Genomic DNA, 23,192 nt, shown 5'->3' with positions numbered 1-23,192 from the left:
GGTGTGTGTGGGGGGGGGGGGTCAAATTTTTAAATGTGTCAAAAAGTGACAGTAAAGATAAAAATATTAAGCAGCACAACAATTTCCAAAATTGATAATAATAAATAGAGGTCGACCGATTAATCGGGCCGATTGTGCTGCAAATTAGGCCGATTAATAGGCAGATGGATCTGCGAGCAGCTAAGCGTTGTTGTGGAACACTTGACTCTGCCTCTTGCGGTAAGCAGATTGCCATTCCACCGGCATAACCCCGTGATGTCCCCCTCTGCCTGCTAACGTTTTGAAGAGAACTACCTGGTAACTTCCCAAGAAAATGGTAAGACTTATCATTCATTCTTAATCTAGCCTTATACATTTCATTGGTTAAATATGATGCTACTTTCGGAGAGAGAATGGGAATAACATTTGTAGAGAGAATGCGAGTAACTTTTAGGAACTATTGTTAGCGAGCCTTCAACCAGCTGTAGTTTAGGCTACAAGTAGGCACGGGTACCAAAACCTGGTAATGAGCCTAGTGGCTAAACTATTATAGTAGTCTGCATCGTATAGATAAGCTCCGACATTATCAATTCTGCTTCTGTAACGGAGAATTTCTCAGGTTGCAGAGGATGCTGGAGCAGAAGCGTCCTCTGAACCTCTATCCAGCAGAATATGGCATGTTTACCAAACTAACTGCAGAACAATGGGATATCATCTCAAATTTGATTGATAAACTGGGCCCAATTGAGGAAGTGACTTTTGAGATGAGCAAGGCAGAGGCCTCTATCTCCTGCATCATCCCAAGCACTGCTGTGCTGAAGATGGTGCTTCAGGGAGAGGGTTCCACCACAAGGGTGATCAAAACACTCAAAGCTTGGAGAGATGATTTGCAAACATGGAGGAGACCAAATGTTTGGTGCTGGCAACACTGCTTGATCCTCGGTACAAGGGTCAAGTCTTTGCAGTGGACACACTGAGCAAAGCAAAAACTTGGCTGCAAGAAGAGCACGCCATTGTGTCCAAACAACAAAAAAGAGCCACCAGTGGAGACGAAGGATCAGAACAGGAACGGACAAGGGTGGAAGAAGAGGAACCCGGTCCCTCTGGTCTTCTTGAGCAAATGTATGCAAACATTTTGGGGGCTCATGGAACTCCTGCGGAAGAGAGCGATGAGCATTACATCTCTGAGCAGCAGGACCTCTGTGAGCCACTGACTGACAGACGGACTGGTGTGCCACTGGAATGGTAGAAAACGAATGCATCCCGCCTGTGCCACTGGCAAAGGAATTCCTCTGTCCACCTCCCTCCTCTGTTCCCAGTGAGAGAGTATTCAGCAAGATTGGGATCATCTATGACAAGAAGAGGAGCAGGCTCACAGGAGAAAATGCAGAGAGACTGTGTTTCCTGAACTACAACCTGCAGCTCTTAAAGTGGGAGTACCAAGAACTTTAAGTGATGGATGGGTGGGGTGAAGAAGAGACTCATACCCCTTTTCCATCAGCATGAACCGGATGCTAGTTTAGAGCTAGTGCTATTGCCGGTTCAGAGTTGTTTCGACTGGTGAGCCTTCTAAGAACTGTAGGCATGGGCCGATTACCGGTTTCAAGGTATACCGCGATATGAAAATTTTACAGTTTCAAAACCACTAACATTTTCCGTTATACCGTTCCTGTGGTATGCGCTGTTTTTCATTTCCGTTATACCGTTCCTGCGGTATGCGCTGTTTTTCATGTCTCCTCAAAGACTGAAAGTGTAGGAAGGAATCCCTCAGGTTGAGTGCAGTGTAGAGAGTAACACCCCTCCTGTTGGTGCGAGCGAGCGGTCAGTCACGTGTGTGTAGGATGGCTGAAGGAGCTTCCCCTGGAAATTACGAGATCGGCAACCGGCTGCGTTTTTGTTTTATTGCAGCCGATCTCTGTTCTGAACTTGCACAAATTGCGTTGCAATGCAGTCATTTTCCAAAATGTAATTTATGTGAAAATCGACAACCGACTCTCGTTAACCGACAGGTTTATTTTAAATTAGAATTGAATTAAATTAGAAAGGATAAGTGTCTGTGACCAGTTAAAAAATACTAACATTTGTTTCCCGGGGATTAATTTTACATGCGCAAAAAGCAGCAAACAACAGAACACGAGGATTCACATGGTCATATCACATCATGCACTTGCAGCGCTTCTGCGAGCGGAGAAAAACATCATAAAGCTAGGCTCTATATATACTAGACTTGTGCCGGTATTCGGTAATGCGATATATCACGGTAATTAATGTGCACGATATTGTTATCGGTGGCACTTCTAAATACCGTGAATGCTGTATGCTGCGTGAAAGACGCGTGCGCACTCTGACGTAAACAAGCGCGGACGAGAAGCACATGGCGGAACATGCAAGAGACGCGCTGGATGAAAGCGCACTTTCACTCTCTGACAGAAGATGGCAATTAACTGCAGAAATAATAATATGTACACAAATAAAGGCAAACCTTTTACAATTCCGATTATCTTTAGGACTAAAAGGAGTTTCTTAGAAGGTTTCTTCCACTGGTAGAAGGAAACAAATTCAAGTGATTGCGCTGGTGCCGCATGCGCGCACAGTTAAGCATTGCTACCTTCACTATGCAGCCTGTTCATTATCATAATATATATATACAGTCAGTCAAACACATGGAAAAAACTATGTAGTAAAAAAAATCTGTAGTAAAATCTGTTAAGCCGTTAAGGTTAAGTGTTATCACTGTACCGCCTGATGTTATGCAAAACATTTTGTTTTACGTGGATATTGGAACGCGAGTGAAGTACATAATAAATATTAATTTGCCATTCAAATAGCCTACGCTACATCGTGAATACGGATATATTTGATTTTGTGAGGAATCAACGTTGGTTTCAGTTTCGTTTTAACCTAAATTAATTCGTTTTGGCTTGTCGTTTATATTGCTATAGCTTCTTATATTTTTAATTCTTGTTCTTTTCTAAATACTGTTAATTGAAAGGATTTGTTGCGGAGTGAGGGGAACTAAAATAGCCTAGCTATGTTTACAGTGTTTATTATAATGTTTGTAAACATTTCGCGTCGGCATTAGGCCTATTTCTGAATGAAATAATAAAATGCGACTTATACGCAACTTATGTTTTTTTTTTCCCTAAAAAACACAATTTTTATACACATAGCGTATTTTAACCATGCAGCAAACCGTTTTAAATATTTTGATAAATTACTGAAAAAATAAATAATTAAATGACTTTTTAAACCGTTTATAACTGATTGTATTAATCGGTCAAAATTCTTACCGTCGGTTAACCGGTTAAAATGAACATCCCTAATTTGGGGGATTATACAAATGTGTTTCTGAGGGGAACTGACTGTCTTCAGAAAAGTTTAGATGGTATTTTCTTTTCATCTCGTCTCTGTATACTTCACATCAAAGCAGTGTTTCAGAGCAGCAATGCTTTATCTGCTGTTCCAGAAGCGCCACCTGCTGTCAGAGAGTGAATCTGCATCTCATTCAGCTCGTCTGCTGTTTGTTTCGTTCAGGCATGTAGTATCATTTCAAAAAGCTAGTCAGAACATTCTGTTTTTGAATCAAATTGGGTTATTATTAAATCAAATTATGTATATGAAATGATATAACTAAATGATATTAAATGATATGTATATGAATTATATAACTAAAATTAAATAACTGTAATTACACATTTAGGTTCAATAAAGATGTCAGTCTTTATTTTTCTTCTTTTTAGGGCAGCAGTAGCGCTAGCAGCAAATCAACCATCCACATCAAAAGCTGCAGGACAGCCCACAATTCAGCAAACATTTCAGAAACAAATCAAAGAAAAAATAAACAAATACTACTGTTCCAATTATTCTGTATGTTATGTTGCTCAGAAATGAAATATATTGTTTAGTGGGAAAAAAAAAAGTTTTTTCTTTCTTTCTTTTTTTTAAAGACATAAAAATAACACATTTTAGAGCTGTAACAATACCGTGATATTTTTGCTTAATGTTATCATACCGTCAAAATCTCATACCGGCCCATGCCTAGACCACTGTTGTTTTTGCTTAAATCGCGTCCATCGTGTTTAGCTGCCATTTCAAAAATGGCGGTCAAAAGTTCCTGTTCGTCTTGTTGGTCACGGTAACCTCGCCCTCAGCCCCTGACGCAAACGGTTCTTACTTCTAGACCAGCAATGTTTTGGTGCTACTTACAAACCACTTTTCCTGGTTCAGATCTGGTGCTTTGGTTGTCGAAAGACAAAGAATCGATTTGAAACTAGGCTCTGGCTCAGAACCAGCACTCAAACTGCCTTGGTGGAAATCTGGTACTGGAACTGGAGCTAAAACTAAAGATAATGTGCACGTTGTTGTATTGTTTACAAACTTCCCTCAGTAATGGCGATTATCTATTGCTGTTGATTACTTGAGAACTTAAAAAATAAGTGCATACTTAGAACAAGGGTTCAAGTGAAGTTCAGGTGTTAAATAGACGTTTCTTCAGACTAAAAACAAAGAAATGCTGCTGGGTGTTACTGCGTCTAGCATTACTATTGTTTATGTGAGTTTACACATTTTTGTTTTCAGAAACTTGATAAATGCTGCTAAGTGAAGTAAGTGTTTATTGACTTTGTTGATTACTTGAGCACATCATAAATCGGCTGCCCCGATTTTCACTGGCCAGAGAAAAACCCACATCGGTCGACCTCTAATAATAAAAAAATTATTTCTTGACCAGCAACATATTAGAATGATTTCTGAAGGATCATGTGACACTGAAGACTGGAGTAATGATGCAGAAAATTCAGCTTTGCATCACAGGAATAAATTACAATTTTAAATATATTAAAATAGAAAAGTTATTTTAAATCATTATATTTTACTACAGTAAATATTACAGTATTTTACCATCAAATAAATACAGCTTTGGTGAGCAGAAGTCTCTTTTACAAAAAGTAAAGTAATCGACCCCAAATTTCCATTTTTACCAGAGTTAAAGGTAACCAGACCTGAGAGTATAACTTGTCTCCTCCATTTTCTACATATTTGTACACATGTTTGTATATGCTGTTGTTTTTCTGAACCCATCTATTCATCCATAGCACTGAAGCAGAATTTACACGTGTAGACCCTGACAGCAAATGATGACACTGATTTAGAGACATTCTGTACTTTTCCCTACAATTTACTTGCACAGGAAAAGCAGATAAGCATCAACCATAAAAGGTCCATTTAAGAGGAAATGCATTTAGTACAAAATCACACTAAATGCATCAGTCAACTGCTCTCCTCAAGTTGTACTAATGTTAACTTTCACAAGCATATCCACATACACATGCATACGCAACTGCTGAAGAATTATACAGTCTCATAAAGGTCAGGAAAAGTTATAAAGTGACAAAAAAGCCACTTAAATATGAAGAGGTTCGAGTGCTATCCTGCAGTTTCAGGCTGCACAAAAAACGTGTACAAAGAGTGTTTGTGCTCTTCAAGATCCACACAAAAGCAGCAGCAGTCATCTCATCTCATCCTCTCTAATGCCATGAAGTCAAAGTACTGACCAAAGATGATTTTCAACAGGATCATTGTATCTAAAGAAACATTATGTTGGGGAACTTGTTCGACCGACAAATTAGATCCAGTCTTGCAACATATCCAAGACCACAGCAATGGCTGCTGAAAACCTCAAGCAAAGGTATTTAAAGGCAGGCTTTTCCATACAAACAAAGGACCGCTTGTCTTACTTATTCTTGTCTTTAAAAACAAGATGCTGTGAGGTGAGAACATAAGGTTAGTCAAGAAACCAAGCAGATTCGGTAGCACTTTATTTTACAGTCCTGTACATACTACGTACTTATTATAGCAATAACAATAACTGGGAAATAACTAGGTACTAACCCTGATCATACCCCTAAACCTAACCCATGTAGTTACTTTATACAATCCAGTACTTTCTTGGGTAAGTACACTGTAAGTACATGTATAAAATAAAGTATAGCCCTTAAATCCTTATAGGAAAAATGAATGGATAAAATACTTCAGGAACAAAGTGGGTGGGCATTGTGGCACTCTGCTGTATAAAAGCCTTGCAGCTCAACACTCCCCTATTAATTGCATTAGTGAAAAAGCAACGTTTTTGAAACATGATTCATCCCATTTAGCCCACATTTAAAAATACTGCAATTTGCATATGAGCACTGTACATTATGTTTGTGCTAAGCTCCACTGCAAAAAGCACCGTTTAAGCCTCAAAGCCATGCCTGGCCCATGCAGCACACTTCAACCATCATTTGCCTTCACACCAGGGGCAGTCCCATTACTGTACCTATCACAGGTCATCTTTGAGTCCTTCAGCCTACTGCCAGACTGGAAGGCTTGGAAGAAAGCTGTGGAGGGATTCCTGCACTCCATCCAGCGGAAAGAGAGAAATAGAAAAGGTTACATGAGAAATGAAAAGTACAGGGCCAAAGAGGAAATCGAAGGCATGTTTATTTGTAGTCTGCTTAGTATGTGGTGTTTAAAACGACAAAAAGAACAGTTGAGATAAGCTGGGCAATATATAAGGCATTCACTATATATTTTCAATGATTTTGCTGATGCAAATCAGGCAACATGATTATTGCAATCTTTTCAATTCACTTTTGTGATTGATTGCATCTCATTAAATATGCATACATTGTCTTTACACAGTGTATATACACACTACTGTTCAAAAGTTGATTTTTTTTCATGTTTTTGAAAGAGGTTTTTATGATCACCAAAGCTGAATTTAAAAATTACAGTAAAAACGGTAATATTGTGAGATATTACAATTTAAAATATTTTATTAATATACTGTAAAATGTAATTTAATCCTGTGATGTAAAGCTGAATTTTCAGCATCATTACTCCAATCTTCAGTGTCACATGATCCTTCAGAAATCATTCTAATATGCCGATTAGAACAACATTTAATTAAAATAGAAATCTATAATTATAACTGTTTTCTATGTGAATCTCTGTTAAACTGTAATTTATTTCTGTGATGCGCAGCTGTATTTTCAGCATCATTACTCCAATCTTCAGTGTCACATGATCCTTCAGAAATCATTCTAATATGCCGATTAGAACAACATTTAATTAAAATAGAAATCTATAATTATAAATTGATCAATTTAATGCATCCCTGGTCAATAAAAAAAATAAAAATATATATATATATATATATATATATATATATTAGTACTGACCCCAAACCTTTGAACGGTGGTTTATATTACTAGATTTTCTCTTTTACTTTAATCACACTATGCATTTTGGGAAAAAAAAAGCTACAATGCTCATGTTTTCCAACAAACACAAAGCTATATATCAAATCAAAAGACTGAAAAGTACAGGGATACAGATAATTTTTATCTATATTGCCCAGTCACAGATAAAAAACATAGAATGTATTCTAACTTCAAAAAGTCTCACTGACATTTAAAGATATGAATTATGTCTAAATAAAGATAGGTCAGTAGCAAAAATCTGAAGAATCAGTTCGTGATAAAGTCTCGATGAGGAAGGGACCACAGGCAGTTACCATTACCTCCGTTTCCCCAACATACCAGGACCTTTCCTTAAAGGAAAAGGACAGAATGTACTATATAGGGATGGGAGGCAGGAGACAACCCTCCTCTCCTCTCCAAAGCCCTCTATATAGGAATGGGAGGGGACACATTTCCGCATGTGTGAATATCTGGACTCTGAGCAAACAGCTTTTCCAAGAATCCATGGAACACTGGGCGCTCTCTGGTGGGGGCCGAGACCCCACAACCACACGCTTGCAAAGGGCTCTTTTCCTTCTTACCATGCATGAAACCTCACGGGGACGGCAGATTATATCTGGATCCAATAAACATCAGAATCATTGGTTTAAAAAGCATTCGACAGCGACGTGTTGAGACAAATATGCATTTTCTGCAGATTCCAAATGTATGGATAATGTTACACATGAGCTAGCTGGCTAGAATTCTAAAACCATGAGCCAATGAAAAACATACCATCAAAATAAGGTAACCAGGTTAAGGTAACCATAACAGTGGGTTTGCAGCAAATATTATTATTTTATCACTGAGGTCATATTTATAACTCTGAAGCGGATCAAAGCAAATGGATTTGTCATAAGAACATGGTTTGAACTAGAATATTTGTTTAATTTGTTTAACTCAGTGGGAATCATTATGCTAACAATCAAAACAAGTCATTTGAAAACTCCTTGTGTTAAACACATTCTGCCTAAAGGGATGGTCTCAACGCAAAGACTGTTTTTGGTACCTAATTCGTTAAAGGGTTAGTTCACCCAAAAATTAAAATTCTGTCATTCATTACTCACCCTCATGTTGTTCCAAACCCGTAAGACCTTCGTTCATCTTCGGAACACAAATTAAGATATTTTTGATCAAATCTGAGGGCTCTCTGACCCTCCCATAGACAGCAAGGTAACTACCACGTTCAATCGACAAAGTAGTCCGTGTGACATCTGGTTGCGCCCGCCACACGCTCGCGTCATGATACTGTCGTGAACGCGCATCCACAAGTGACGCAGTAGAGATGAAAATGTTATGCATACAGTGCATGCGATTATAAATACAATTCATATAACACCGAAAAGTTAGGGATGTGCCGATCTGCTACTCAGTGTCTGTCCGATACAAATTTTTATGTTGGTTGGGGTATCAGTCAGATGGGACAGATCCAAATCTGCTACGATGCGTGATGGTTTTTACTGTTAAGTAGTGCTGCACGATATATCGAAATATGCAAAATGGCTTAGTGCAATTTTAAAATTGTGCAGGCTGCGATTGAATTACATAAATATGCGCTTTACTGGTTTTAAAGTGAAGCACCGCATTTACACACATGCACTTCATGACAGTGTTTCAGTGTCTGAGAACAGCTTGCTTCATTTACTGTGAATCGAGCCCTTGTGAGACACTGATATCATGGGCTGCACGCCTGTAAATGAACACATAGCTTCACCCTGAAAATGGCAGCACATATTTGTATTTGACGACAGCACATCAAAATTAAAGCTCTATGATTTACTGTTTGAAAATGAATAAATTAAGATGTAAATACTGTAATTTTACAGTAATATATATATATTTGTATTTTACAGTATTATTACAATGTATTATTTTGTTCACTATTATTTTTTATAGTCACTGAATTTGGCCTATCAAAACTCAAGTTTTCTGAATTTTCAGTAATTTCAGATTACTAAAAGAAGTTTGAGTTGGTTCTTGTAAAAAGGAAATCAAAGTATGAACACCCAAATTTTTCAAGTTTTTTTCCCAAATCATTCAACACAAAAAGGCATTCTCACTCCAAAAACAAAAGAATAATAATAATAATAATAATAATAATATAAAATATGAAAAATCTGTAGTAAAAAGTACTTTTTAAAAAATGAAAATTTTCAGTGCAGAGGAACTCCCCAACAAAATCACCTCACTAACTCTAGAATGATTCAGGCTTTCCTGTTTTTTTTTCTTTCTTCTTCATATTGCAATTAGGGATATGCCGGTATCAAATTTTCATGTTGCGTAGTGCAGCTGCTTTATTTACAGGGTTTCTGGGGTAATGGCTGCATTTAAATGAATTATTATTATTATTTCTGCAGTTAAGTGCCATCTGCTGTCAGAGAGTGAAAGTGCGCTTTCATCCAGAGCGTCTCTCGCATGTTCCGCCATATGCTTCTCGTCCGGGCTTGTTTACGTCAGAGTGCGCACGCGTCTTTCACGCAGCATACAGCGGTGTTGTGCATTTTGACCAGTTGATGGGAAAAGTATTCTTAAAATGCATTAAAAATTCTGAATAATTTGTAATATATAATTATTCACGGTATTTAGAAGTGCCCACGATAACAATATCGTGCATATTCATTACCGTGATATATCGCATTACCGAATACCGGCACAAGTCTAATTGCAATATATATATTGCAGGAAAACAAAATATCACAATGTCAGTTTTTCCAATATCGTGCAGTCATACTGTTAAGCTAGGGCCCTAAGAAATCAGTTTTATTTTTTCCCAAATTTCCCAAGTTTTTTCCGTTTTTATTTTTAATGGTTAAATTAATTTGTTGTTAATCAAAAACATGCCTAATCAATTAAAATCATGAAACTTATACAATTTAACATCAATTTATTAAAAGTTTAACAAAAAAATGACATTTTTAAGGGCCTATGAAATGCGTTTTATTGTTTTTATTGCATTAAAACAACTTCATTTATTAAAATTTATTTTTACAATAGTCCTATGAATGTTTTTTTTTTCAGAAATTCTGTTGAGAATTTTAATTTTTCTTATCAAATGTAGGAATAAAATATTAATTTATTTTTTAATCAAATGAAAGTTTGGCAAATAAAGGGGTTTACTATTGAAATTAAAACATGGATTAAATAGTCTATTGTGTGATTATTCTTAAAAAAAAATAAAGTTTTAATTTTAGTAGTAGTAGTATTATGTATATTCTACTACACCACAGTAACATACTTCTGACAATTTCTTCAAGTTAAACCAAACTTTGATTTTGACGGGCTGCCATGAGGACCTTTCAAGTTTCTGAGTTTTTTTTAGCTCAACCATCACGGAATGGAGCGCACAGGATTGTGGGATATCAAAGGCAGCGAAGGATACATCTAAGTTAATTTTATATATAACTCAGGGTTGCAATATCGGTATCTGTGTAGCGGATGGGAAAAGGAAAAAGTGGTATTGATCCATCCCAATAAAAAAGTATAAAATTCACTCAAAATTTGTGTGCTGTGTATTTTTTATGCTTAGAATATTGTGACGTCAGCTTAGCAACAAACTCTATCAGAATCAATTAGTGCACTTCACATTAGGGCTGCTATTTGTATAATACATGGGGCTCCTGTCTACGCAGAGCGTTCCAAATCAGTCACTTATGAGTGTGAAATAAATTCCCTGCTTTTTTTCCCCTGCTGCCACTTACACAACACAAAATAAATAGCTTTTATTCTTAAGACAAAACTGAGATCGGAAAGATCATGACAACACAGAACTCTACAAGAGCGAAGGCCTACAGAAGTTCCCCCACAGGAAGTACCTGAAAAGTGTGTTCTGAAGACTCTGACAGCTCGTGTACTGCTTTACCGTCAGCTGAAGTCAGCGGTATTACCTGGGACGGAGGTGTTGAGAGAAGCATGTTTTATAAGAAAGAGTGAATTCTTGCCTAATACTAAGAGCTTTTAGGTATGAGAGCAATGAGAGGCATTAGAGAGAGAGAGAGAGAGAGAGAGAGAGAGAGAGAGAGAGAGAGAAAGACAGATTGGGTGAGAAGGTTCATTCTGACCTGCGCTGGTGTTGAGAGATTGATACATGAATCAATGTATGACACTACACTGTATGACACTTACATACGACTAAAACAATTGTTTTAATCAACAAATAAATCTAAGCTAGTCCTGAATGTCCTAAAGGTAATGTCGGCTTTAACTTTCTTCCTTGGCTAATCTTCATACTCTATAGGGCAGTCTTGCATATCTGTCAGGGGATGTTATGCCAGCATACATAATCATATCTCAAAAAAGGGCAAAAACAGAAGCAGTTACACATTCTTACCAGCAGATGGGGCAAAATCTGACCTCATGTTGTACAATGAGCGAATTCATCTAAAACACTTTCAGATGTTAAGACTCGTAATCCTAAAACTTAGAATGTCAAAATACATCATATGGCACAAAGTAATTATTAACTGTTACTTTGCAGGACTTGGACCTGGCCTTTGTTGTGAATGACAGTGTGATGCAATCAGTGTTTTTTTAGTTGAGCTAATTGAGTGGATTTCACGCAACACGTCGGTCATATTTCATTTTTAAATAATAATAATAATTATATTACTTTTTTTTCAAAATGTTAGAAACATTAACATGTTTGCATTGTGACATTTTAATGGATATTAAGTACGTTTCTTTCTTCCATTCTCATTACCAAATCACAACAATGTTAAAAAATAAAATAAAATAAAAAAAACGACAGTAATTTTTTATTTGTAGTACAGTTATATTACTGAATCACGGCATTGTATTGCGGCAATTAATCTCATAATAATGGGAATACATTATTTTTTTTTTTTTTCTGTGATCAAAGCTGAATTTTCAGCATCATTACTCCAGTCTTCAGTCACATGACCCTTCAGAAATCATTCTAATATATATAAAAAAAAAATTATAAATCAATCTTTTGATCAATTTAATGTTTGCTTGCTAAATAAAAGTTTTCTTTTAATTATTGACCACAAACGTTTGAACAGTAGTGCAATTTGTATTTATATTTCATTTTGATTTAAAAAACCCCGAATGTTTAAACTCAAACAATATTTAAATTAATATTAATTTATATAATTACAATATTAAAAAAAAAAACAGTCATGAGAAAAAAAACTGTGCTACAGACATTAATGCACACTTGCACTGATTAAAAATTTATGAGGTGTACCAAACCATATATACAAATAAATCTAGCTGCACTGTGCAACAAAATAAACAAAGCAACCACAATTGCTAGGTGAACAATTTTTAAATACTTTCATGGCACTTGTGGCGGAACAAAGGCAGATGCATGGCATATTTCAGTAATTCCTGAACAGGAATGCTGTCTTGAGGAAATCACTCAACACGTTATCTGAACAACTGCCTGTCAGATGACCAAGAACGCTCATGCCCCTATACATAAAGATGCATAATGTGAAAACTATGTCTTTAGAGTCATAAATGGGGTGTGATGGCTGTCTCTGTCTTTTGAAAGAGCAATAAAGAAAAAAATAAATGGAAAAAAAAAATGTTTTAACCACATAGTGGAGCAACCTTATCTCTAGAGGTAAAAGATAGGGGAAGGTCTACTGTTTGCTACGTGACAGGCCTTCACTATCACAGGCCCCCCTTGCATATCAGCTACAAAAGGTGTCACCAGTGACAAGCGTCTCACCCCGGGCCGGGTGACTGAATCTGGCATGTAGGCGGAATCGCACTGAGATCCAGGCCTCGAGTTTACGACCACTGCCTGCTCAGTCTGTACTTTGACTAGCACCAAGTTAAAGCCACAGAGTGATCTGAAGCACTTGACAGTTCACCATTTCCTCTCGAACATGGCAACAAGCTGATATATTGTGTACAACTTGCAACGCTGGAACTGAAAATCGAGCATCTAAGAGGAAGCCAAGCAGCGACACTTCTCAACTGAAACTGTCACCAGATATGCACTGTCGCTATTCAATTGCGAAAGCATTTTATAGTTACGGTCTTTTCTGGCATTCTTGTAACATCCGGAAACAAACAAGAAGCATTTTTGTTTGCATGCTTGTTTTTAGGGTTCTGACAGATTGTCATAGCAGTACATATAACCATATCTTTTAAAAACAAAAAAAACAAAAAAATAATCTCACTCCACATTAAAAACAACTACTTTTAAAAAATGTGGGGTTAGTAATATTTATTTACTTTTTATATTTTTTTAAGAAATTATTTTTCAGCAAGGATGCATTAAATTGATCAAAAGTGACAACGCTATTTACAATGTTACAATGTTTCAAATCATTTTTTTTTTACTTTTTATTCATCAAAGAATCAGGAAAAAAAGTATCACATTTTCTTCAAAAACTATGAGATGGCACAACAGTTTTCAATATTAATATGAAATGTTTCTTGAGCAGCAAATCAGTATATTAGAATGATTTCTGAAGGATCATGTGACACTGAAGACTGGAATAACACATTTGTGTATACTGAAAATTCAGCTTTAAATCACAGGAATAAATTACATTTTAAATGATATTTAAATAGAAAACAGTTATTTTAAATTGTAATAATATTCCACAATATTACTGTTACTGTATTTTTGATCAAATAAATGCAGCCTTGGTGAGCAGGAGACTTTTTCAAGAACATTTTAAAAAATTTAAAAAAACTTACAGACCCCAAACATTTGAACAGTAGTATATATTGAACTAAATAACTGACTTCATTACCAATAAATAAAAATCCTACATAACTAATCCATTTTTGAGGAAAACTTGACAAGTGCATCACAAGACTTGGTACCTCACCAGTCAAAAGGTCTGGACACACATTAAATTTGTTTTTGGATTCGCATTTGTGTATTTCATATTATTTTAATAGCATGAAGTTGGTTAAGAAAATTAACAAAGCAGGAAACCACATTATATGCGGTTTAGTGTGTTTAACATTTCTGTTCATTAAATAACTCTCATAATTCCATTGTTTTAATGGCTTTACTTATACTAAAATGTAAAAATAAAGAGTAAAAAAGTGTGGGTGTGTCCAAACATTTGACTGGTAATGAAATAGCAAGAAATGTCACGACCCTAACGAGAACAACCAAACATTCATCACATGCCACTGCATTCCTCACAAAACAACCACAGCAGGCATGCACACAGATCTGCACATTAATGCAAAGAACACTTTGTGGAAAATCACCACGATGAAGCAGTAAATGACTATTAAGCCACTGAATCTTATAGCACGATTTAAACTCCATGCTACATTTCTGTTCATCTACATTTGCTGACACTTCTCCCATTAAATATTCCAATTAATAAAAACAATCCTTGAAATCTTACCTGAGCCTATGTGTATGCTTTAAAAAAAAATAGTCTGGAACTAAACTAAATCAAGACAAAAGAACAGCAGGGCTCCCACACCTTTTGACCAAATTCCATCATGATTACTAGTAAATTAATTAACTTATTTATTTTATAGGGATGACACTCACACAGATCAAATTCTAGTTAATAAATATTGAGCGTACCTTAAAAAAATCCACTAAATAATAATTTCAATGAGTTTTCTATGCCTGAAAACCCGTTTTAAAATTCCTTGATATTTCCAGGTCTTCCATGACCATGGGAACCCTGCATGAGAGTGAAAGTTCAGGCAATCAAATCCCTTAAATCATTCATAGCATCAATGGCACCTCACCTGTCCTCCTCCCCATCAATGGGAATGGGTATTCCGAAAAGACTGTTGACAACCGGGTTGGGCAACTGCAGGCCTTCTGTGATTAAGGGCTTGACCATGTCTTTACTGTGAACCTGCGCAGACGCATCAGACATCCTCCGACTCTCATCCGTCTGACTGAAGACGCTGGTGCCCATGCCCGCTGCCACCCCATTGCGGGGAACCTGGGATGCATGGCTGTGTGCAGAAGTATTGGGTACTGTAGCAGATTCTGGCACACTTGAGGCCGGCATGCCACCAACTGCTACGGGCAAGCTCGGAGTGCTTTGCGGAGTTGTCGATAAACCATGCATTACTCCTGAGGCCTGGTATTGTGCCACCGTTTGCTGCTGAATGGACGCCATAGGGACGATGCTGCTCAACAGCCCCACCGCAGGATGCTGCACCAGATTTGGGACAGATGGCACCGGCTGGCTCCCTAAGGGAACACCTCCAGGGACTCCAGACATTTCTACTGTACCCAGGACTTGCACCACTCCTGTGGCCAGGGTCGGAAGGGGGGACGACCCCTGACTGAAGGCATGTCCGACGGAAAGGCTCACCCCAGGGAGAGTCTGGGTGACTGTAATCGGCATGTTGTGCAGGCCGTAATCAGGCTGACTTGTTGATATCAGAGCTGGCTGGCTTTGCAGTTGGTGCGTAATAGGCTGGGGTTGATAAAGCAGCGGCTGCACTTGAGGAGGAGGGATGCTGGGAGATTTCTGAAGGTGGGTGCCAGGGTGTCCTCCATCGTGGAGACCGTGAGGGATAGCGACATGAGAGCTGCCCGGAACTGGCTTATTACTAAAGGACTCTGGTGACCCAGACCCCGACGTGACCTGCTGCAGGGCCACACTGAAGCTGTGCGTGTGCAGTTCTAGATTATGCGGCGGGCCGGTGAAAGATGACCCGTCGGAACTTACATCAAGCGCCACCTGAGCCATAACTGACCCGACGGTGGCCCCGAGCCCACTGTCTCTATCCGCTCCAGGCTCTGTCACATTGGTGTGCCTTATACGATCCACAGTCCTGCTCATCACAGAGCCCTCAGGGTCCTTCTCGTAATACTCCATACAGGTCCACCGGCCCCTCCTGAAAGGCTCTCCGGTGCCGTGGTCAAGCTTAATGACCCTAAAGCGAGAACTGCAGCTGGTTACAGTCGTCGCGCTTGATGAACTGATGACTTGCGCAGGCTGAGTCGTACCCGCTGCTTGAGTACTAGAGGCCTGGATGCCCTGGTGACCCTGGTTGCGTGGGCTAAACCCGCCGTTCAGAGGGGCGGCAGCGGGCAACTGCCCCTCTGATTCACCCACATTATTCAAAGTCTCCTCTGAGGAGCTCCTGTCACATACCTCAGGCCCATAGTCAGTCCTGGACCTGTCAAATATCTCGGAGGACACGTCCTCTGTCCGGGTCTCATCCGGGTCATCCTGGCTCTCGGTGTCGTCGGTCGCGTTGTTGGCCGCGACTTGAGCCTGAGTCACACTCGTGATCTGAAAGCAACTCTTCTTCTTAGCCGGCATCTTAGACATGCTTAACAGCTTTTAATGACACCAAGACAACTTAAAGACGCTGCTCACTTCACAAAACAGCAAATTGTTGCGGCACCGGACCCCAAATTTCACAGTTTTCCGCGACGGTCGTGCGTTATCCGTCTTCCTCTTCTCTCCTGTTGCATTTTCGACGCGTGAACAGCGGACGAAAACAACCTCCGCGAGCGGTGTGTGCGAGATGTCGGTTATTAATTTATCCTCATATGCTGGTGATCAGAGCTCGGTAAGGCCGCTGTCGTAGATTCGGCTGCGTTCACTCCCCCTGCTGCCTCTCGCTTCTCTACCTACATATAAGTACCAAACACATCCTGAACGAGCGCTGAGAAACACCGCCTAAAACGTCACGACACCCGGCGACTAGATTCGGGCGTACTAACAAAACAACTACGAAAACGGTTTGACATTAAAGTTTATAGCCAACTAACTTGCAGACTTCGGTAACAGAAAATCTAAAAATTTCACTTCCCGACAAGATGGCTATATAAATTCGCGATGCATGCTGGGAAACGAGCGCAACAGGCATGTCGCGTAAAAAGGATGGTGAATAAGGCTTACTACGTTCAAACTAGTGCAGTGGCGTAAGTACACTGACCCTTTTATTTTCAACATACTTTCCGCCTAACGTCAAAACTATTTTTCTATTCACTTTTAACGTAAATACTAGTCAGAGTAAGTTTATTTCCGAAAATCTGTTTCAGTCTTGTCTACAAAAGAAAGAAAAAAAAACATTTAAAGGTTTCCACTATCATTGCCCACATAAAAAAATAATAAATATAACTATATGGGGTAAGTTAAATCACAGTGAGAACCTGCCATTAGATACATTATTTATCAGTAAAACAATTTCGCTGCCTTTTTGTATGTTACCTTTTTTTTTTTTTAATCTATCTATCTATCTATCTATCTATCTATCTCTCTATCTATCTATCTATCTCTCTATCTATCTATCTATCTCTCTATCTATCTATCTATCTCTCTATCTATCTATCTATCTCTCTATCTATCTATCTATCTCTCTATCTATCTATCTATCTCTCTATCTATCTATCTATCTCTCTATCTATCTATCTATCTCTCTATCTATCTATCTATCTCTCTATCTATCTATCTATCTCTCTATCTATCTATCTATCTCTCTATCTATCTATCTATCTCTCTATCTATCTATCTATCTCTCTATCTATCTATCTATCTCTCTATCTATCTATCTATCTCTCTATCTATCTATCTATCTCTCTATCTATCTATCTATCTCTCTATCTATCTATCTATCTCTCTATCTATCTATCTATCTCTCTATCTATCTATCTATCTCTCTATCTATCTATCTATCTCTCTATCTATCTATCTATCTCTCTATCTATCTATCTATCTCTCTATCTATCTATCTATCTCTCTATCTATCTATCTATCTCTCTATCTATCTATCTATCTCTCTATCTATCTATCTATCTCTCTATCTATCTATCTATCTCTCTATCTATCTATCTATCTCTCTATCTATCTATCTATCTCTCTATCTATCTATCTATCTCTCTATCTATCTATCTATCTCTCTATCTATCTATCTATCTCTCTATCTATCTATCTATCTCTCTATCTATCTATCTATCTCTCTATCTATCTATCTATCTCTCTATCTATCTATCTATCTCTCTATCTATCTATCTATCTCTCTATCTATCTATCTATCTCTCTATCTATCTATCTATCTCTCTATCTATCTATCTATCTCTCTATCTATCTATCTATCTCTCTATCTATCTATCTATCTCTCTATCTATCTATCTATCTCTCTATCTATCTATCTATCTCTCTATCTATCTATCTATCTCTCTATCTATCTATCTATCTCTCTATCTATCTATCTATCTCTCTATCTATCTATCTATCTCTCTATCTATCTATCTATCTCTCTATCTATCTATCTATCTCTCTATCTATCTATCTATCTCTCTATCTATCTATCTATCTCTCTATCTATCTATCTATCTCTCTATCTATCTATCTATCTCTCTATCTATCTATCTATCTCTCTATCTATCTATCTATCTCTCTATCTATCTATCTATCTCTCTATCTATCTATCTATCTCTCTATCTATCTATCTATCTCTCTATCTATCTATCTATCTCTCTATCTATCTATCTATCTCTCTATCTATCTATCTATCTCTCTATCTATCTATCTATCTCTCTATCTATCTATCTATCTCTCTATCTATCTATCTATCTCTCTATCTATCTATCTATCTCTCTATCTATCTATCTATCTCTCTATCTATCTATCTATCTCTCTATCTATCTATCTATCTCTCTATCTATCTATCTATCTCTCTATCTATCTATCTATCTCTCTATCTATCTATCTATCTCTCTATCTATCTATCTATCTCTCTATCTATCTATCTATCTCTCTATCTATCTATCTATCTCTCTATCTATCTATCTATCTCTCTATCTATCTATCTATCTCTCTATCTATCTATCTATCTCTCTATCTATCTATCTATCTCTCTATCTATCTATCTATCTCTCTATCTATCTATCTATCTCTCTATCTATCTATCTATCTCTCTATCTATCTATCTATCTCTCTATCTATCTATCTATCTCTCTATCTATCTATCTATCTCTCTATCTATCTATCTATCTCTCTATCTATCTATCTATCTCTCTATCTATCTATCTATCTCTCTATCTATCTATCTATCTCTCTATCTATCTATCTATCTCTCTATCTATCTATCTATCTCTCTATCTATCTATCTATCTCTCTATCTATCTATCTATCTCTCTATCTATCTATCTATCTCTCTATCTATCTATCTATCTCTCTATCTATCTATCTATCTCTCTATCTATCTATCTATCTCTCTATCTATCTATCTATCTCTCTATCTATCTATCTATCTCTCTATCTATCTATCTATCTCTCTATCTATCTATCTATCTCTCTATCTATCTATCTATCTCTCTATCTATCTATCTATCTCTCTATCTATCTATCTATCTCTCTATCTATCTATCTATCTCTCTATCTATCTATCTATCTCTCTATCTATCTATCTATCTCTCTATCTATCTATCTATCTCTCTATCTATCTATCTATCTCTCTATCTATCTATCTATCTCTCTATCTATCTATCTATCTCTCTATCTATCTATCTATCTCTCTATCTATCTATCTATCTCTCTATCTATCTATCTATCTCTCTATCTATCTATCTATCTCTCTATCTATCTATCTATCTCTCTATCTATCTATCTATCTCTCTATCTATCTATCTATCTCTCTATCTATCTATCTATCTCTCTATCTATCTATCTATCTCTCTATCTATCTATCTATCTCTCTATCTATCTATCTATCTCTCTATCTATCTATCTATCTCTCTATCTATCTATCTATCTCTCTATCTATCTATCTATCTCTCTATCTATCTATCTATCTCTCTATCTATCTATCTATCTCTCTATCTATCTATCTATCTCTCTATCTATCTATCTATCTCTCTATCTATCTATCTATCTCTCTATCTATCTATCTATCTCTCTATCTATCTATCTATCTCTCTATCTATCTATCTATCTCTCTATCTATCTATCTATCTCTCTATCTATCTATCTATCTCTCTATCTATCTATCTATCTCTCTATCTATCTATCTATCTCTCTATCTATCTATCTATCTCTCTATCTATCTATCTATCTCTCTATCTATCTATCTATCTCTCTATCTATCTATCTATCTCTCTATCTATCTATCTATCTCTCTATCTATCTATCTATCTCTCTATCTATCTATCTATCTCTCTATCTATCTATCTATCTCTCTATCTATCTATCTATCTCTCTATCTATCTATCTATCTCTCTATCTATCTATCTATCTCTCTATCTATCTATCTATCTCTCTATCTATCTATCTATCTCTCTATCTATCTATCTATCTCTCTATCTATCTATCTATCTCTCTATCTATCTATCTATCTCTCTATCTATCTATCTATCTCTCTATCTATCTATCTATCTCTCTATCTATCTATCTATCTCTCTATCTATCTATCTATCTCTCTATCTATCTATCTATCTCTCTATCTATCTATCTATCTCTCTATCTATCTATCTATCTATCTATCTATCTATCTATCTATCTAGGCACTGTTTTGGCCAACAGAAAGTGTATAAAAATATATAAAAAATTGCATAAAAAACAACATATAAATTACTTGACAATCTGACCTGACTTAACATTTATGAAAAATACCTTTTAACAGTTGCAGATTTACTGTTAAGATCTAGATTTTTTTTGTTCTTGCCTGAATATATTCAAGTTTTGATTGAGCATCCATGCTATTACAAAAATATGATAATGTTTTGGACAGAATTCGAAAAAAAAAAAAAAAATCTTTAAGAGAGAACAGTGAAATCAACATATAAAACCACTATTGGAGAAAAGAGGCATTAGTGCATTTTATTTATTTATTTATTTATTTTTACTTAAAATCCATATAGTTACTGAGATAAAAACTGTCATACTGTATATTCATCTGAAATATTTCCATCGTCCAGTGTTGTTATCATATTAATAAATGTATTTTATTGTGTTTATTTATTTATCATTATTATTACATTTGTGCAGTGGCATTGTGCAGAATATCAACAATGACCAGTAGGGAGAGTAATTGCATTCTGCACACGTTGATTCTTCTGATTTCACTTCATCGCTTGAACATTCTGGAATTCTCTATTGGTTCTTTTTTATATTTCTTTTTGGTTCAAAGGATCCAAATATGTAATAATTGCATTTTCAATAAATAATTGAAGTGTAATAAAAAAAAATAACGCGCAGTAAATTCAAGACCATTAACCTACTTTGAGGAAAATCAGGAAGTGGTTGAGTTCAACAGTGAGGAGCCTCCCATCTTGAGGGTTTTCAAAGATTTATTGCATATCCAGTTCGTAAAGCGTTTTAGAAAATGTGTTTTTCACAAAGAATGTAGAAAAATCAGTCATTTTTATATGCATTATGTCCTTATTCTTCAACCACCTTTTTAATCCTTAAAGCAGCTAATCCAAATAAATGCGACACATATTTAGTTTTACTACTTTTTATCTTAAGTTATCTGTTGGATTTAGAGGAGTGACACGGTCAGGTGATTACAATAATGTTCCTTGGCTTTCTCGAAAAAGTCAGTTGAGATAACAAGACTGTAGCAATGGGTGTGCCTCCCAAATGATTGGCCTGTAAATATTAATATCTAGTGGTTTTGTTGTGTCATTGTCTGCCACATGATCTGTCCTGACATTAATGACAATGGATGTTCAGTAGTGAATCATCAACCAGTCTCTGTGGAAAAAACAAAAAAACATGAGGTAGAAAAATCAACAGCATTTAAGTTTTAGGTTTCATATAATTTGTTAGATGTTAAACGACGAAATGTGTCTGAAACAGCAGATTCTATTGTATAATTTGATATATAACATTTACTTAACATTCATAAAAATGATATAAAACAGAAATGCAATAGCTGATGGGGAGGGTTGTTGTTTTAAAATGTGTTAGCCTGTGTTTTATATTGTTCAGTAAGTGAGCTGTTTTAAAAGTAAAATGTTTCCTTTTTTTTTTTTTTTTACTTTTTGGAGTTGGGGGAAGACTGCAGGGCTGGTATTAAAATGATTTTAACATGACATGATTTTAAAAAAAAAAGTACATTTATTAACAAAATAAATGAATGTACAAACTAAGCTGATATTCATGTTTGCTCTGAGTGTTACATATGCGTTCCACTATGGTTTCAGTGGGTCCTGTACAGTTTATTGCCTTGAGATGACATCACGGGCCCCCTTCATCGCTGGGCCCCCCGATGACATGATATTTAATATTTAAAATTTGCCTATAGGCAATGCGTATAGGCAAATGTGAATCAATTTTGACCCATATTTGGGGTACTAAAACAAAATTGTATTTATATATATATATATAATTTTTTTTTTTTTATATATATATATATATTTTTTATATTTCTAATATTATTTTTTAAAGTTTTTATTAAAATTTTTTTTTAAGTCACCCAAAAATGACATGTCGTCCCAAACTTGTATGACTTTATTTCTTCTGTGGAACGTAAACAAAGATATTTTGAGGAATGTGTAATGGGGGGAGAATACAATGGACATTAATCATACCATTAGAGTTTTAATTCATATTTTGAATTAGTTTTTACTTTTACATGTTGCATTCCATAACATTGTGTGGTTTTCCATTTTCATTTTTTTTTTTTGAATGTCTATATAGTTTTTATTTTATTTATTTATTTTCCAGTTTTAGCTTTTATCATTGTATAGTACAAATGTTTTCAGTAGCTAGTTACCCTAAATATAATAACCCTGGGAAGTAATGTAACCATAACTGTTTGGTTACCAACATATTTTCAATTGTGTGTCATACAGGTTTGGAAAAACATGAGGGTGAGTAAATTAGTTTTTGGATGAACTATCCCTTTAATTGATACTTTACTGAAATATCAGAACACACCATGTGGAAAAATAATACAAAAAGTAACTAATTCATGAGTCATAACGAGGAAAAAAATAAACCAAATTGTGTTGTTTCTAACAGCAATTACATCTTGATAATGAGACTGAGCTGGCGT

At 36.2% G+C, this 23,192-nt stretch overlaps 1 protein-coding gene across 2 annotated transcripts in view; it reads right to left on the bottom strand.

The window, feature by feature from the left end:
• Window positions 1-17,042, bottom strand: part of LOC107671709 (TSC22 domain family protein 2) — a 20,023-nt gene extending 2,981 nt beyond the window's left edge. The window contains exons 1-2 of one of the 2 annotated variants that reach the window (XM_016464644.1): window positions 15,846-17,042; window positions 14,964-15,806 (exon numbers count right to left, since the gene is read on the bottom strand). In XM_016464644.1, coding sequence (XP_016320130.1) covers window positions 14,964-15,806; window positions 15,846-16,513 — 1,511 coding nt within the window. In that variant the 5' untranslated portion in view covers window positions 16,514-17,042. Of the gene's footprint in view, window positions 1-14,963 lie in introns of both variants that reach the window. The other variant, XM_016464643.1, reaches the window with a different exon arrangement.
• Between the last annotated feature and the right edge of the window lie 6,150 nt (window positions 17,043-23,192).

The sequence above is a fragment of the Sinocyclocheilus anshuiensis genome, unplaced genomic scaffold (assembly GCF_001515605.1).
Source record: "Sinocyclocheilus anshuiensis isolate Anshui unplaced genomic scaffold, SAMN03320099.WGS_v1.1 scaffold524, whole genome shotgun sequence".
Classification (NCBI taxonomy): domain Eukaryota; kingdom Metazoa; phylum Chordata; class Actinopteri; order Cypriniformes; family Cyprinidae; genus Sinocyclocheilus; species Sinocyclocheilus anshuiensis.
This window is presented reverse-complemented; position numbering and strand designations above follow the sequence as displayed.